The sequence below is a fragment of the Streptopelia decaocto genome (assembly GCF_964273445.1).
Source record: "Streptopelia decaocto genome assembly, chromosome: 1".
NCBI classification, from domain to species: domain Eukaryota; kingdom Metazoa; phylum Chordata; class Aves; order Columbiformes; family Columbidae; genus Streptopelia; species Streptopelia decaocto.
Genome location: NC_138663.1, coordinates 128,592,387 through 128,610,003, shown reverse-complemented (window position 1 = coordinate 128,610,003; position 17,617 = coordinate 128,592,387). Strand labels below are relative to the sequence as shown.

Here is a 17,617-nt window from a genome sequence, read left to right as displayed (position 1 = left end):
ATTAATTTCCCCTAGGGATAAATCTCTTTGAGCTACACACCAGATTTCCACTTCCTTCTGCACTACCCACCAAATGCACCTGTGTCCTTGAGCAAAGACAATCCCACAAAGGGGCTTTCATTTTCCTAAGGGAGAGCAACCCACACTGCCTTCCCCATCCACTTACCTATGTATACTACAGAGACTTCACCTCCTCCTACAGTACGCAGGGGCTTTGTTTGGGCAGAACCAGGGCAGTTGGTAGATCATCTGGTCTTAACTAGCCAGGTGGCTTCTGCTAAATTTACATTCCAAAGCTTCCATTCCGCAGCACCCTATGCTGTCAGCATAGTCTTTAACAGTCAACTGTATCATCCAGTCTTCCCACAGGGTTGTGTGTGACAGGGTACATGATGCACCATATCAACACCATGTTTCTTGGCCTAGGAGCATATGAGGTTATTTTAGAAATTCATTGCATTGTTTGACTCTATACTTTCCAGGGTACCCTGACAGAGAACTTTACTTTCAAGGCTCAGGATGGCATTTCAAGCAATGGCATGTTTTACAGACGATGTCTCCTGTCACCCAATTGATGTGTCCACCATGCACATGCCTTGACAGGTTCAGAGCAGTGGTCCAGTAGAGCCAATTTGCCAGGCCTCACCATATTGATAACCCAGGCACCTTCCTCCCTCTATTCCAGAGGGGCTTTACTCACATGGGTCACTTGATTGCAGCACATGTTTCACATGTGTGATGGCCTTAACAGTCAGGGCCACCCCTCAATCACCAGCCCATTTTTTCCATTGTGTCTCTCCCAGTTAGTGTCCTTATCTTGAATTCTACAAGCTTTTTCATGCTATTTTTTCCCCCTGTCCTGTGGAGGAGGGGACTGAGAGTGGCTCGGTGGGCACCTGTGGCTGCTGGCCGAGGTTAATCCATCACAGTCCTTTATTTAACAACCAACATGGGTTGCACAGGTTTGAACCAGCAACCTCTTGATCGGCGGCCAAATACTGCTGGTCCAGGTCAGTCCACCAGAATCCAAACCTGCTCCCTTTAAGACATTTCTTAGCTGGACAAGACTCTTGTCCAGAGCAAAGATCAGGCTTGCCTCAGATGACCCCTCTGATGAAATGTTTGAGTATAACTATCAGCAGAACAAAACTCAAAGCTGTTTAGAAATGCAAGTGATTAGCACTTCTGCAGGCAAGGACAAGGCAGCTTATCAAGGTGCTAAACTTATTCAGTGAAACTTGGTTAAATAAATCATCTTTTAAATCAACCTTTGCCCAATCGAAGTCCAGCCTTACTTATAGGTACAGACACAGAAGGGACAGCAAAAGAGAATCCCTGTGAAGGCTGTTCTGCACAGACATACAGGTAAGAAATTCCTTTTTTGCTAATCTCTTTCCTTAGAAAACTCCTTTTTAGGAATTAAATAATTTTGCATGTAAAGCTTTCATGGATTAAAAATAGTAGTGTGCAGTGCACTGCAACCTTCCCTTTATTTCTAAATATGAAGAAATAATCTTTCCCATAAAAGCCTTATGTACTACTGGTTTTGCATGTTAACTTCAGGAATGAGCACAGATTCTCGGTGTTTGCCAAGAAAAACTGCTTTGAGTTGTAGTTGTGATTGATAAAATCTGATGTGTTCCAAACAACGTCCAAATAATAGGGCAGTCCATCCCTATATGGAGTTGATCCCAGTACAACTACAAAGAGATTCAAAAAAGCACAAGGCATCTGACCAACAGGAACAAGTGAATCATGATCTACAGCCTTCCACTCCCCACACGCTGAAATCAGCCCCGTTCTCCAGCTTCAGCGACGCTTGTGCCAAACTCCCATCAGATATCCACACTGTTTTATATGCTGCCCAAATAGCCTCAACAATGCACCTTCAGCTTCAACAGCAGTCTGTGGCATGGGTAGCCATAGAGGTGGTCCTGCAGTAGGCTGCTGTCATGGAAGGACTTGACTGCCAGCTACCTCTATAAAACGGAAAAGAAAAAAAGGCCAGTTCCAATATAAATTAGTCACACAGATGATATAAAGAGCAGAAAAAATATGGAGGTGCAAAGAAATCTTTACATACAAACAGATGAATTTTCTTAGTATCTATTAGCCATTAATATCTGCAACACAACTTCAGCCTTTTGACAAGCACCTGTCAATAGAGAGAGGCAGAAAAAAAAAAAAAAAAAAAAAAACAACAACAACAACAAAAAACCCACCACTTTCCAGTAAAATACAAATCAAGTTTTCTAATTATCTGGGCTTTCCAACTGGAGGAAGTTGTCTTCATTTGTCTTCATCTTGTTTCTCTATCATCATGAATCTTTGGCAACTATGTTTGGAGTTGTTCCCTGGTCACTATTGTTTAATTTCAGTATGTAGTATTCCTGCTAATGATATGCATCACCTAAGATTTTCATTACATCATAAAAGCATAGAAGAGTTTAAGTTGGAAGGGACTTCTGGAGGTCATTTGGTCCAATGCACCATAGGAAACAGAGCCAACTTAGTTTGGGTTGCTCAGGGCCCCATCCAAGTAAGGATCTCCAAGGATGGAGATTCCACAGCCTCTCTGGGCACCTGTTCTAGTATCTGACTTTGACAGCCCCCAAGATGAAAAGCTGTCCTTATGGCTGCCTAATTGAAATTGCCCTTGCTGCAGCCTGTTCGTTGCCTCTCATCCTACCACTATTAACTTCCAAGAAGGGTTTGGCTCCATGTTCTCTATATGATCCAGTTAGGCAGTTAAAGACATCAGTAAGACCTTCCCTTTACTTTCTCTTCCCAAGAGTGAACAAACCCAGCTCTCCCAGCCTCCTTAAACGTTATGTGCCCCAAACCCTATGCCACCTCAGTGGCCTAGTTTCAATATGTTGAGGAGCTCAAAACTGGAGACAGTACTCACATGTGGTCTCACAGGTGTCAAAGAGAGGGGGACAATCCCTTCTGTTGACCTGCTTGGCTACATTCTGATACCACCCAGGATACAGTCCACCTTCTTCACCCCCATGGCACACCATTGACTCATGTTCAACTTGGGCACTTGAATGTTGCCCAGCAACACTGTCTTCTGGCCAGCCAGCAGTCAGCCTGTATTGCTGTGCATGGTCTAGATACAGATTTCATTTTTTTTTTCCGCTTTTCTTTGTTGAACTTCACGAGGTTCCTGTCAGCTCACTTCTGCAACCTGCTCAGGTCCCTCTAAATAGCAACCCTAACCCCCAGTCTGTTGACTGCCCCCCCTCAATTTGGTATCATCTGTCAGCTTGTTGAACATGTATTCTATCTCACTAACAACATCATAAAGATGTTAAACTGTATCAGCGTCAGTATCAGCTCTAAAGAATGCCACTAATAACCAGCCAACAGCTGGATTATATATCACTGATAAAACCCCTCTGAACCTAGTGGCTCAACCAGTTTTCTGCATCATCTAGTAATCTGCTTATCCAGTACGTATGTCATCTAATTGGCTACACTGACGGTACTAGAGACTGTTATCTGTGACTGTTAAATCATTGCAAATGTTAAGGTGAACAGCATCCACTGCTCTTTGCCCGTCACAGAGACAATAAAATTATTAGGCTCATCAGGTAACATAAAAATCAGTAAATCCACATCGCCTGATCCCAAACACCATCCCGTCCTTGGCATATGTGTCATGATACAGCTTCTAGGAGGATTTGCTCCTAAACCTCCAGAGGACAAAGATCACAGAATAATAGCAATCTGGTGGCAATCCCCAACATCAAGTATACTCTTTAACCAGCTGGCCTCAAGTTCTCCAGAGAGGTAACACAGCACCCTGGAGACACTGACTGGAAATTCTGCTCCAGTTGTCACCAATTCATTGAGAAATTATTCAAATCAAACTACTGCAGTTACTTCAGCAGCCTGTCATTACTACACCAATTTTAATTTCTTTCCATTCTAACACAACATCACATTTTCATATTGATTATATCTCATGTCACTGTTAAAGTCACCAGGGTTGGAGACAGAGTTTTAGCCAGGCAGCAAATTGAGGCTTTATGGTCATTTCAGGATTCATATGAGAATTGCAAGATAAGCATACTGTCTCAACTCCTCTGTTCTGTTTAATACAGACCAGGCAGTATTAAACTACCTCAGCTGGAAGCGATTACCTGATGGCACATTCACATTGTCAGTAGGTTTGTGCTTGAATATCCTACACTTTTGTCAGACCTCACAATACCTCCATTCATATCATACTCAAGTCTCACATATAATTATATACCAAAGTGAAATAGCTCTGTTGGCTCCTCTTCATAGCAGAATCAGTGTTTAAGTAGGATTCAGAAGCAGAAGAAAAAATGGACTTTGACTCTACCGGTAACTTTTAAAGGATACAGAAATAAAGCAAGTGTAACATTTTGTTGAAAACTGGGATGCAGAGATATCAAACCCAGCTAGAATAAAAGCAGCTTTGTAAGTGGAGACAAGGATCCTCCTAGTGCCTTTGTAGACCTTGCTTTCCAATCTCCAATACAAACCCTGCACTCATTAACAATAACACTCCAGTTACAATGTCTTTTCCTGAAACTTGTTTAGCTAAACTACATGACAACAGAAAAACCTTGTTAGGATAATGAGGTCCTTCCTCGATCCTACCTGCTCCTAAGTCCATCTGCGCAGGTTGCCCAGAGAAGTTGTAGAGTGTCCATCCTTGGAGATGTCCAAAAGTCTGAGAGAGCTGGGACTGTTCAGCCTGCAGAAGCGAAGGCCCAGCAGAAACTTAGCAATGTATAAAAATATCTGAAGGGAGGGTGCAAAGAAGATGGAACCAGACTCTTTTTGAGTGGTGCCCAGTGACAGGACAAGAGGCAATGTGCACAAAACGAATCACAGGAAACGCCATCTGTATATAAGGACACTTTTTTTTTTTTTTACCATGAGAGTGACTGAGCACTGACACAGGTTGACCAGAGAGGTAATGGAGCCTCCCTCCTTGGAAATACTCAAATGACATCTGGATGTGTTCCTGGGGAACTGGCTCTAGGTGGCCCTGCTTGAGCTGGGAGGTTGGACCACACGACCTCCAGAGGTCCCTTCCAACCTTGACCATTCTGTAATTCCGTGAAATCCCATTTTGTCACATAACTTCCCTATAGTGTTCCAGTATTCCTGTGCTGCCATTATTTTTCTTCTTAAGACTTAATTTTGGTATTGAATCCTCACCTCAATCTTCACTATGTTACCATAGGCAGACATTTCTTTTTCTTCCAGTTCTGCATCTTGCTTAACTTGATTAGACAAGAAAAGCAAGGAGGGGGAGGGAAAAGGGATTCTTTTATTCTCCCTAGCCTTGTTAATTTGCTTCGCACAGGTGGATTTCCTGGAAAACAAAAACCCCAAGAATTCTGAAGCAAACTGTCTCAGCTGACTGAAGCCAGCTCGGCCGGAGCCGTGAGTGAAATCTCGAAGCTACAGAGGTAAGAGAAGGTGAAGAGAGGGGTTTCTGGTCGCGTTTTCGATTCCGCTACCCGGGAGTCCCCGGCAGCCCTTGCGGAGCCGGCTGACGTGGCGCGGCCGTTACCACGGTGACGGGGGTTACCCCCCCTCCCTCTTGCTTTGAAAACGCCTCCGGGAGGGCAGCGACGCGTCGCTGCCCCCCAGGCGCTGGGGGGCGAGCGTGCTGTGGGGCAGGTGAGCACCACCCACACTGTGCTGCTGCAGCAGCGACTGGGGCTGCTCGTGCGGTAGGGTTCAGAGGTTCTGTCAGCCCTTGCTGTTAGATCTCCCACTTGTTGCTGGTGACACAGACTGGGGTGTGGCAGGGCAAGTAGACTGGACACAACTAGCTCTTGTAGGTGAGTTTGTCCGGGGTTTCATTTTGTTTTCTTGTCCCCAATTTAACTAAGGGTAGTAATGGTTTCTAGAAAAAAGGAAAGCTGTTGCTGCCGTTAATACAAAGAGTGTGTCTACACAGACACTACCTGCCAAGAAGGATGCAGCCACCCAGGCTTCTGGCTGTGCAGAGTGTCTGTGCCTGGCATTAGCACCAGAGAATGGTATGGGAGGCACCTGTGTACGATGTGACCAGGTCAATGACTTACTGTGCCTAGTGGCAGAGCTTAAGGAAGAGGCGGAGAGACTAAGGAGCATTAGGGAGAGTGAAGAAGAAATTGACTGGTGGGGTAAAACTTTTGACTCCTAAGGGTGTGCAACAGGAGATGGCAAAGCCTTGTCCCTCCTGCCATAAGGCAGATAGAGCAGATCTAATTGATGGGGGGAATGGAAACAGGTCCCTGATCAGAGAGGTAAAAGAACCCTCTCTCGAACCCCATCACCACCCTTGGAGCCCTTAACAAATAGATATGAGGCCCTGGACCCTGAAAATCAGGCAGAGGACAGCCAAGTAGATCCACCTGGAGAGCCCCCTGGATGGACCTCATCTACAAAAAGGATTACAACTGCAGCTGTAAGAAGAAAAAACAAAAGAAGAGTGGTAGTAGTCGGCGACTCCCTTCTGAGGGGAACAGAGGGCCCTATATGTCGCCCAGACCCATCCCACAGGGAGGTTTGCTGCCTTCCTGGGGCCAGGGTGAGGGACATTAATAGAAGACTTCCGGAGCTAATTCAGCCCTCAGACTACTACCACCTGTTAGTAGTCCAAGTTGGCAGCGAGGACACCTACAGAAGAAGTACCAAGATAATTAAAAAAGACTTTAAAGCACTGGGTCAGTCAGTTCATGGGATGGGAGCACAAGTGATATTTGCCTCAGTTCCTGTGCTATCTGGGATGGATGAGGAGATAAATAAAGAGAGGAGTAGAAAAGCCCATATCATCAACAGGTGGCTTAAGGATTGGTGTCACCATCAAAATTTTGGGATTTTTGACCATGGGGCAAACTCCATGGTACCTAGTCTCCTCAAATCAGATGGGCTTCATCCTTCTAGGGAGAGCAAGAGGACTATAGCCCATAAGTCGGCAGGGCTGATCAAGAGGGCTTTAAACTATGTTTGAAGGGGGAAGGGATTGAAACTGGGCTCTCCAAAGATCAGCCTAAGGATGGAAAGCCCGAATTAAGAGTGAAATCAGCAGCCCACTTGAAGTGCATGTACACTAATGCACGCAGTATGGGAAACAAACAAGAGGAGCTAGAAGCCATCATGCAGCAGGAAAGCTATGACATGATTGCCATCACAGAAACATGGTGGGATGACTCATATGACTGGAGTGCTGCTATGTGTGGCTACAAGCTCTTCAGAAAAGATAGGCAGGGTAGGAGAGGTGGAGGGGTGGCTTTATATGTTAGAGAGTCACTCGACTCTGTTAAACTTGAGGTCAGCAGTGAGAGGGTTGAGTGCCTGTGGACCAGAATCAGAGGGAAGTTCAACAAGGCTGACATCCTCGTGGGTGTCTGTTATAGACCACCCAACCAGGATGATGAAGGAGATGAATTATTCTACAAGCAGCTGGCAGATGTCTCAAAATCGACGGCCCTTGTTCTTGTGGGTGATTTTAACCTGCCGGATATCTGCTGGGAGCTCAATACTGCACAGAAGAGGCAGTCTAGGAAGTTCCTAGAGTGTATAGAGGACAATTTCTTTCATCAGCTGGTAAATGAGCCTACCAGCGGCAAGACCCTGCTAGACCTACTGTTTACAAACAGGGAAGGGCTGGTGGGAGATGTAATGGTTGGAGGCCACCTGCGGCATAGCGACCATGAAATAATAGAATTTTCAATACTCAGAGATGCAGGGAGAACCATTAACAAAACCTCTACGCTGGACTTCCGGAGGGCAGATTTTTGTCTATTCAGAAGTCTAGTTCAGAGCATACCCTGGGAAACAATGCTTAAAAACAAGGGGGCCCAGGAGGGTTGGACATGCTTCAAGCAGGAGGTTTTGAGTGCACAGGAACAGGCTATACCAGTGTGCCGAAAGGCTAGCCGGCGGGGAAGACAACCGGCTTGGCTAAACAGGGAGATTCTGAATGAAATCAGAAATAAAAAGAGACTTTACCGACTGTGGAAAAAAGGGCTGGCTACTTATGAAGAATTTATGGAAATAGCTAGATCATGCAGAAAAAAAATCAGGGAAACAAAAGTGCAATTTGAAGTTAATTTGGCCAATTCTGTCAGGGATAATAAAAAGTCCTTCTTCAAATATGTTAACAACAAAAGGAGGGGCAAGGAAAACCTCCATTCTCTGTTGGACTTTGAGGGAAATATAGTTAACAAAGATGAGGAGAAAGCTGAGGTACTTAATACCTACTTTGCCTCAGTTTTTACCAGTAAGACAGGTGGCCCTCAGGACAACTCATGTCTGGAGGTGGTTGACAGAGATAGAAAGCCAAATAGGCCCCTTGTATTCCAGGAGGAAATAGTTGGTGATTTACTGAGCCATCTGGATCCTCACAAGTCTATGGGACCAGATGGGATCCATCCTAGGGTGATGAGGGAGCTAGCAGAAAAACTTGCCAAGCCTCTCTCCATCATCTTCCAACAGTCCTGGCTCACTGGGGAGGTCCCATATGATTGGAAATTGGCTAATGTTACCCCAGTCCACAAAAAGGGCTGCAAAGCTGACCCTGGCAACTACAGGCCTGTCAGCCTGACCTCGGTGCCTGGCAGGGTTATGGAGCAGATCATCCTGAATGGAATCACACAGCACCTTCAGGATGGACAAGGGATCAGACCCAGCCAGCATGGGTTTAGGAGGGGCAGGTCCTGTCTGACCAACCTGATCTCCTTTTATGATCAGGTGACTCACCTGGTGGATGAGAAGAAAGCTGTGGATGTGGTCTATCTGGACTTCAGCAAGGCCTTCGACACTGTCTCCCATAATATACTCCTGCAAAAGCTGGTAGCCCATGGCTTGGACAAGTGTACTCTACGCTGGGTTAAGAACTGGCTGGAGGGCCGGGCCCAGAGAGTGCTGGTGAATGGGGCTGCATCTAGCTGGCGGCCAGTCACTAGTGGTGTTCCCCAGGGGTCAGTGTTGGGTCCAGTCCTGTTTAACATCTTTATTGACGATTTAGATGAGGGGATTGAGACCATCATCAGCAAATTTGCTGATGACACCAAGTTGGGAGGGAGTGTCGATCTGCTGGAAGGCAGGAGGGCTCTGCAGAGGGATCTGGACAGACTGGAAAAATGGGCTGGTTCCAATGGGATGAAGTTCAACAAGGCCAAGTGCTGGGTGCTGCACTTTGGTCACAACAACCCCCTGCAGCGCTACAGGCTGGGCGCAGAGTGGCTGGAGAGCAGTCAGACAGAAAGGGACCTGGGGGTACTAATTGACAGGAAGCTCAACATGAGCCATCAGTGTGCCCAGGTGGCCAAGAAGGCCAATGGTATCCTGTCCTGTATCAAAAATAGCGTGGTCAGCAGGACAAGGGAAGTGATCCTTCCCCTGTACTCTGCATTGGTGAGGCCACACCTGGAGTAATGTGTTCAGTTCTGGGCCCCTCAGTTCAGGAAAGACATTGAAGTGCTGGAGCGGGTCCAGAGAAGAGCAACACGACTGGTGAAGGGACTTGAACATAAAACCTATGGGGAGAGGCTGAGGGAGCTGGGATTGTTTAGTCTGAAGAAGAGGAGGCTTAGAGGTGACCTCATCACTCTCTATAACTACCTGAAGGGAAGTTCTAGCCAGGTGGGGATTGGTCTCTTCTCCCAGGCAGTTAGCAATAGGACAAGGGGGCATGGGCTTAAACTGTGCCAGGGGAAATTTAGGCTGGATGTTAGAAAGAAATTCTTTACAGAGAGAGTGGTCAGGCATTGGAATGGCCTGCCCAGGGAGGTGGTGGACTCGCCGTCCCTGGAGGTTTTTAAACTGAGATTGGACTAAGTGCCATGATCTAGTAAACGGACTAGAGTTGGACCAAGGGTTGGACTCGATGATCTCTGAGGTCTTTTCCAACCCAGTCGATTCTGCGATTCTGTAATATATTATATATTTAGAGAGAATATATTTAGGGAAGCTTACTGTTTTTACTCACACATAGCTTTTTCATCCTGTCTGGCAGAGATGACTTCTGTTCTCCAACCCCGAGAGTGTAAAGTGACCAAAAAACCACAAAAGAGCTATGGATTCTACCTGCGTATTGAGAAAGACACAGCAGGGCATCTCATCCGGAACGTGGAAAAGAACAGTCCAGCTGAAAAGGCTGGCTTGAAGGATGGAGACAGAGTCCTCAGGGTTAATGGTGTGTTTGTAGACAAGGAGGAACATGCACAGGTACATCTCTGTTTAGCCTGGGATCCACAGCACTCCTGAATTACCCAGACCCACTGCCACTACATGAAGCTTTCTCTTCCAGTTTTTACAGCATCTTCGGCTAGGAAATCCAAGAACTGAGTCAACTGCTCAGAGTATCTCCCTGCATCATTCATTACTCACCATGTGCCCATGGTGATGAGATGCCTTTGAGGTGCCTCCATAGTACATAAGAGGAGGGATGACAAAACGAGTAGACAGTGCAACCCTTCCTGGGGAGACCTGTTAGGCCAGTCACTAGCACCTGCTTGCCATTTTACCTTGTCCACTACAGGTGGTGGAGATTGTCAAAAACAGCGGAAATTCTGTTGTACTTCTTGTTCTGGATGGCGCATCCTATCAAAAGGCAGAAGAGGAGGGAGTGAACTTGGAAGAGGTGGGTCAAAAGGTGTCAACAAGACAGCAGGAGCAGCAGTCCCCAGCGCCCATGGCCAATGGAGCAATCACTGCAGTTCCACAACCACGGCTCTGCTACCTAGTGAAGGAGGAGAAAGGCTATGGTTTCTCCTTGAAAACCACAGAAGGTGAGAGCTTGGGAGAAGAAATGGGGGGGGGGGGGGGGGGGGGGGCGGAGTATATATATATATATATATACACACACATATATATATGACAGCAGGTACAAAGGCAACCACAGTTAAGACATGGGGGCCAACAGGGACACACAAAATGCTCTTGCTAATAGAAAGAAACTGAGAAGTAGGAAGATGAGTTCAGGTCCATCTCTAGTCCACTTCTGCACAGCAGAAGTGCATATTTTTCTGAGGACCACATTTCTATGGGGTGGACAAAAGATTTTTTTATATATATATATATATATATAAAAGAATAAACTATTTTCTGCTTGTTGTTTAAGCCCACTTACCAAAACTAAATTTGCAGTCCCTGATCAAATGCCAGATATACACTCAAGTTGCTACATTAACTCCCGTTCCATTCCTCCAAATCACTTCAGGAATCAGCACACAAGGCTCTAGACAGCTGCAATAAACACTTTTCCTGATTTTTTTAAAGTTATTTCATTTAGAAAGTAAGGGACTTGGAACCTCTTCCACATACACCGTTCTTCCAAGGCCAGCGAACAGAATAGGGAAGTCTTCTGGAAAGCATCACCTCTAAAGAGGGTATTTTGGAATGCAATGTAACTGAAAGATCGAACATGGAAGCCTTCCAAACACAGGAAATTATGAAGTGTATAGAACAACAAAAAGAGCAGCTCCTCATTTCACATTGGAGGGGGAAGGAGGGCAGGAAAAAGAAACCCTTTCAGCTATCTTAATCATCCTATTTGGCACTCTTGGTAGAGAAATAAAGGATTGTTTGAGTTGCAGATAGGAACAAATGCCTCCCTCCCCCATGGAAGTGATTTTTCCAGGAGAGAACAAGAGATAGTGATGTGTCTATGTGGAAGTTTTGTGGTGCCACTGTAATCAGCGTGTAAGCAGAGACCAAGAATCTCTAAGGACATCAGTGCTAAGTTTCCTTAACCATTAAATTCAGGCATATTTCAGTGACTTACCCTGCATAATGAGTTTTCATTTATTTTAGGACAGAAGGGGTTGTTCATAGTAGAGCTTTCATCACAAGGAGCAGCTGCAAAGGCTGGTGTCCAAAATAATGATCGCCTGATTGAAATCAATGGAAAAAATGTGGAAAATGACACACATGAGGAAGTGGTGGAAAAGGTACTTGTTTGTATACTGATTCATCTTCTGTTCTGGCCCACTTTCAACAGCAACCTATCAGGGTTACTGAGGAGGCAGGTCTGACCCATTTGAATGCTTCACAGTAAATCTTGGAAGCTGCTGTTTATCATCAACATGGCAGAGCACCCCTCTGCTTCAGCTCTGTTGTCAAGCGGCCTCTTGAACTGATTCTGAATGAATACTGCCATCAAGACAGGCCAAAGAATTTTAAATAACAGAAACACACTGCTGCCAGGAACCCTATTAAATAAATCATGCTCTGTTCCTAGAAGTCCTGGGAATACTCCTAATGGTAAGAGGGCAAGTCATCAAATGTGGTTTTCAGGGCAGGAAGAGGGTGAATTCTCTGATGGTAAAGTTAGCATAGAAGAGGAAAAATTCATTATTTTAGACAGTAGTTCCCTTCTCCTGTTAAAAAGTCCAAAACTAATTAAAATCACTGTGCAAGTATTTTCACTACCTGGCCTCAGCTGCAAAAGAACATCACTAATGAGGCTTCCAGCTTTCCCCTATTGGCACTACTAAAAGGCAGCTGGAACTGAAGAGATTTCAGAGAGCCATGAGACATGCACTACATGCTCCAGCTTTCCAGCATCACAATTCAGGGCACGCTACTGACTATATAACCATGCACAACCTGTGTGTTGCTGAACTGCAGTAACATCAGCAACAGGATGACATTGGTTAAGATGGATAAAGAGCCCACCCATTACAGTAGGAAAAGAATAAGAGAAAGATTGATTTGAAGAGGTTGAACATATAAAAAAAAGCACCCAAAAACCTCGCAATTGGTAATACAGGGAGATGGCAGAGGACCAACAGTGACATAAACTTGACTCTTGTCCCTGTAATCTAGAACAGTGGTATAGCTGGCATGACATGTCTATATTCTAGAGTTCCACATCTAGATAAGCCAAGCACTATGTACTGAGGGTCACTGGATTCTACCAGCACTGTGTGTCACCCTTCATGGCACTCTACAGCTAATTCCCTAGAGGTCAAGAACACAGTATGAAACACAGAAAGTGTGCTGTACATATGCTGTATCTTATGCGACCAAGATCTTGTCATGGCCCAAATTTCTGAAAAAACAAAACAAAAACCACCACACACACACCAAAAAAAAAAAAAAAACAAAAACACAACACACACACACACAAAAAACAAACAAAACACACACAAAACCCAAAAATTAACACAACACACAACACAGATAGGTACTTCCAAAGTATCTACAACTCCCATACGCTGTTGAAAGGGTGACATCTGAGACACTACTCGTACTATTGCAGGTAAAGAAGTCTGAAAATCATATTATGTTTCTACTTTCAAATGAAGAAACAGACCGCTATTACACAAGCCAGAAGATGGTACTGAGCAAAGAGAGCGCCAACCTGAGATTGCTTCCCCTCAAACCACGACTTATTGAGATTCAGAAAGGAGAAAATGGTTATGGCTTTTATCTACGGATGAAAAAAAATACTGGTGGTAAGAACCAAGTTAACACACAGACCATGACAGTCATTGTACAGTTTCTTCCTGGACAGGGTTTGTAGACCTCATTCTCTTTGGTCTCTCACTGGCCATCTAGGAGAAGTCCTCCATAGACGTGTTGCAAACAGCGGTCCATCAAGGAAATGGTCTCAACCTGAAGTACCATTCTGACAATTACCCTTTGCCATGCATTTTAATGTCTTTAAACTTACCAAGCATACACCTTCACATAAATATTTTTTCCCTTCTGATCCTAGATCATACAATCAAGGATGTTGATTCTGGGAGCCCAGCAGCCAAGGCAGGTCTCAAAGACAATGATATCTTAGTGGCTGTCAATGGTGAGCAAGTGGATGGTCTGGATCATGAAAGCGTGGTGGGAAAAATTCAGCAGTCTGAGGCAAAAACCACACTGTTGGTAGTGGATAAGGAGACTGACTCCATGTATAAACTGGTAAGATAATGAAAATTGCTGTTAAGAGTTGATATGTTATCATTATGAAGAGACATATGATACAGCCAGTCTGCTGTGACAGACTTCTTCAACTTGTGCAAAATGTCTAAGATAATACCCATATTTCAGCAGCTCTTCTTGCACTTGCACAGCAAATCACTAAACATCCACATTTTTGGCCTCTTCCAGCTTTTTATAGGCACTAGTAGAACAATTCTAAATTTAAACACACCACAAGAAAGGTTAGAAGACAGCAAATTCAGAGCTACATGGCTGTGTAAGCATTTATGAATGAGTAACAAAAATCCCTTCTCACACAGACCAACACCGCAGTTTCCCACTCAGCCGGAGATTAATAGTAAAGAGTTCTTCACTGCAGCTCCAAGTCATTAAAAAGGTTTCAAAATATGCTGAGCATGAAAGCCCAATACAGATTTCACAAAAGAAGATTTTACATTAACAAACTTCTACTTGTCACTTTTTTCAGGCTCAAATTTCCCCCTACTCATACTACTACAAAGCACAAGATCCAACTCCAGCTAACACGCAAGAAAGAGTGGAGTTGCACACTGAGCAGCAAGTGAACCACAAGCCAAGAATCTGCAAGATGGTGAAAGGGCCTAGTGGATTTGGCTTCAGTTTAAACATGATCAAGAACAAGCCTGGACTGTTCATCAGTGAGGTACTAATGTAGAATGAGGAACAATGAAAAGCTCAAATAGTGTGCTGGACAGCCTCCTCCCTTCCATTCTGCAAGTACTTTCAAGAAAATCCACTAAAGACAAGTCTCTTCTCCAGTGCTCTCAGATAAGGGCTGTGATTGTTCAAACCAGACTGACATTGTCAGACCAAGATTAAAAATAAGCACCTCATTCTTTTAGAAATCTAGAGAGAAGGGGAATCCAGCTTTTGCATCATTTTAGTTTTATTCATGAGGCTAGCATGCTAAAATTAGTATTTTAAATATATGTGGGTTGGGTTTTTTTTACTGTAGAACATCCTAAATGTAAGAGAGACACCTTCACCCCATTCTACCGCCCTTCTCTGAATTCCACAGCTGGCAAATGTCAAACCTCTACTGTTTCAAATTTTGTCTGTGCCTTTATCTTTCTTCAGGAGAGGCTCCAATCATTACTAAGAAATCTGTGAAATGTGGTAAAGTTAACTTTAAAGTTAATAGACAGGAACACCCAAATAATAAGAAAATTTGTTTTCTACCTGTCTTCATGATTCTACCATGCCACATTTCTGTCTATCAAAATCAAGATGCATCTTAAATTAGAAACGGATGGGTTCCATGTTTATCATGTCTATGCCTATTGCCACTCCCAGTTCTTTTCTGCCCCACAAATCTCTCTTTTCCTCATGCTTATTTTGCTTTCTTGTAAGGAAAGCTGTAACACAGTAGCCTAGCTAACCAATCAGTTGTTAATGCATCTTTCCAAGTTTTAGGCTAATATCACAAGTTGAACTTGCCTTTGCAGGTGCAAAAGCACGGGCCAGCTGACACAGCAGGTGTAGAAAACGACGACTATTTGGTGGAAGTGAATGGGGTGTGTGTGATCGATGAATCCTATGACAAAGTTGTGGCAAGAATCCGTGAGAGTGGTGACAGGCTTATGCTACTCGTGTGCAGCAAAGACGCTTACAAACACTTCCAGGGCCAGAACATTCCCATCACAGCCTCCATGGCAGATCCAGTCCATGACACTTCCGAACCTCCTACTTATACGGACAACCACTCATCAGAGCAAGAGAGAAACTCACCTGAACCAAGGGAAAGGGTGAGTAATACTGTGTTAAGTAGATGTTGAGGGATTGTCTAGGGGACAGGAATTTTTTTCTACTAGTACATATACCTCAGCTAGGATTTTTGAGTCTGGATTTTTACAAGTCAGTCTAGGTTATCAAAAGGGAAACCGTGGACAGATTACAATAAACGACTCTTCCTTTTCCCAGACATAATACAGACAAGTATCTTTAATGTGAGGCTGAATCATGGAAAGGATGCACATACAAGAGATTTTATGGAATAAGATAATCCAAATACAGTAATCCTTAATGAAGATGGGAAACAGGCAATACAATCCTGAAAGTGCAGGAGAAAAAGTGCTTAAATACACCAAAAAGCATAAAGCACTTTTGAGAAAATCAGGTGAAATATTTCAAAATAGATCATTTTGTAGAAGGCAGAGCAGTTGATACATTATATTTTCTAGAAACTGTGCCAGTTTGAAGTTATTTTATTCACTTTATGCCATCAGAAAGAATCTAAAGAACAACCGAAGTCAGAAATGCAGAAATTTCTTTGTGAAACTGTCACTTTCAACCCTCTGCGTGGTCAGCCTGAAATATTTAAATGCTTCTTTTCTGATCATGCAAAAGAGACAGGCAAGGAAGAGTGAGACCAATAATCTCTCCTTTCATTTTTCATTAGCCTTGTCTGCAAATGTTCAGCCACAAGTTTTTTTCAAAAGTTTCTTAGTAACAAAGCTGCATTTTACAGATCTGAACTACACACCTGAAGTGCAAACTCAGCAGGTTTGGGAATTAAAAAATAGGAAACATCTACTGAACAAATTTATCTCTAAATATGCTTAACCGAAAAGCACTTCCACAACAAAAATCAGATTTGTTGGCTCATTCCGCTATCCAAACAAGTACACGATTAGTACAGATGAAAGTAGGAGTCCTTCATAACACTGCAGACTATCAAGCATGTTTACAAACTAAAAATAATTAGAACGTATTTGTTACTCCTCTGCAGGCAAGCTCATCCTCCTCTTCACAATCAGCTGCCTCTACAAGAGCAGACAGTGACAACGATGACACAAAGTTGTGAGGAGAAAAACTACACTAAGAATGAAAAAGAAACCTTCCAAACGCACTTTCTTCAATTGCTCTTTGCTACTACACCTCCCAGAACTTGTCTATTCCTAGGAGTGCCATACCTGCAAAGGACTGCAGTCTCTTGCTGAAATGCAGCTGCTTGAAATAAACACTTTGGTGTAACCTCCATTCAGTTAACACACTGCAATCGTGCTTCATTGGCTTCCTGCCTTGTAAAGCGGGTCACTTCTGCAAAGGCTTAAATAGCTAGAAGTATATAATTAAGTACACTGTAGCAGAAGGCAGAAACATTTTATAAATTCATAGGCATCTTAGCCTTTTAAGGATAAGCTCTTAATAAAGAGCAATTGATTTCTCCCCCTCTCCCAGGAGAGGCACTTCTCGCCCTAATCCAACTGCATCAACTCAATCTCTGTGGTGACTCTTCTATGCTACACTTACAGCAGCACAACCACTGTGAGATGGCATAAGCCAACGTACTCTGTGCATTACGCTCCCTTCTCTTGCTAACAATGCAGAAATTTCTTTCAAACATTAAGCTAACTTCATAACTCAAGACATCTAAGCATATTCTCTCTCCTCAGCCTACAGCTGTGGATCACAGTAGTTAATACATAATTCAGTCATGCACGTTTCTCTGACTCCAAGTCAACACCATGTTGTTGTGAATGAGACATAAATAGCTCTGTAATACTGCTGCTGTATACTTTGCCTCCTTGCTGTACACCAAAGACAATACAGAAATAAATTGTTTAGAGTGGCTGTTTTTTTTCCCCAGGTCTTACTCTTATCACCTATGATTTGTGTTCCAGAACAATTTTAAACCAAGCCTGAGAGTGTATATAGGAAGCTACAAGTTTAA

General features: G+C 43.8%; 1 protein-coding gene across 1 annotated transcript; it reads left to right on the top strand.

Annotated features, from left to right (window-relative positions):
- Positions 1-10,002: 10,002 nt before the first annotated feature.
- On the top strand, positions 10,003-16,892 carry PDZK1 (PDZ domain containing 1; the record flags this gene model as incomplete). The annotated part of the gene is made up of 8 exons (XM_082055480.1): positions 10,003-10,212; positions 10,526-10,775; positions 11,800-11,936; positions 13,250-13,445; positions 13,709-13,905; positions 14,393-14,587; positions 15,390-15,689; positions 16,673-16,892. 8 exons carry the CDS (start codon positions 10,003-10,005, stop codon positions 16,745-16,747), a joined length of 1,560 nt encoding a protein of 519 aa, XP_081911606.1. The 3' UTR covers positions 16,748-16,892.
- Positions 16,893-17,617: the final 725 nt, after the last annotated feature.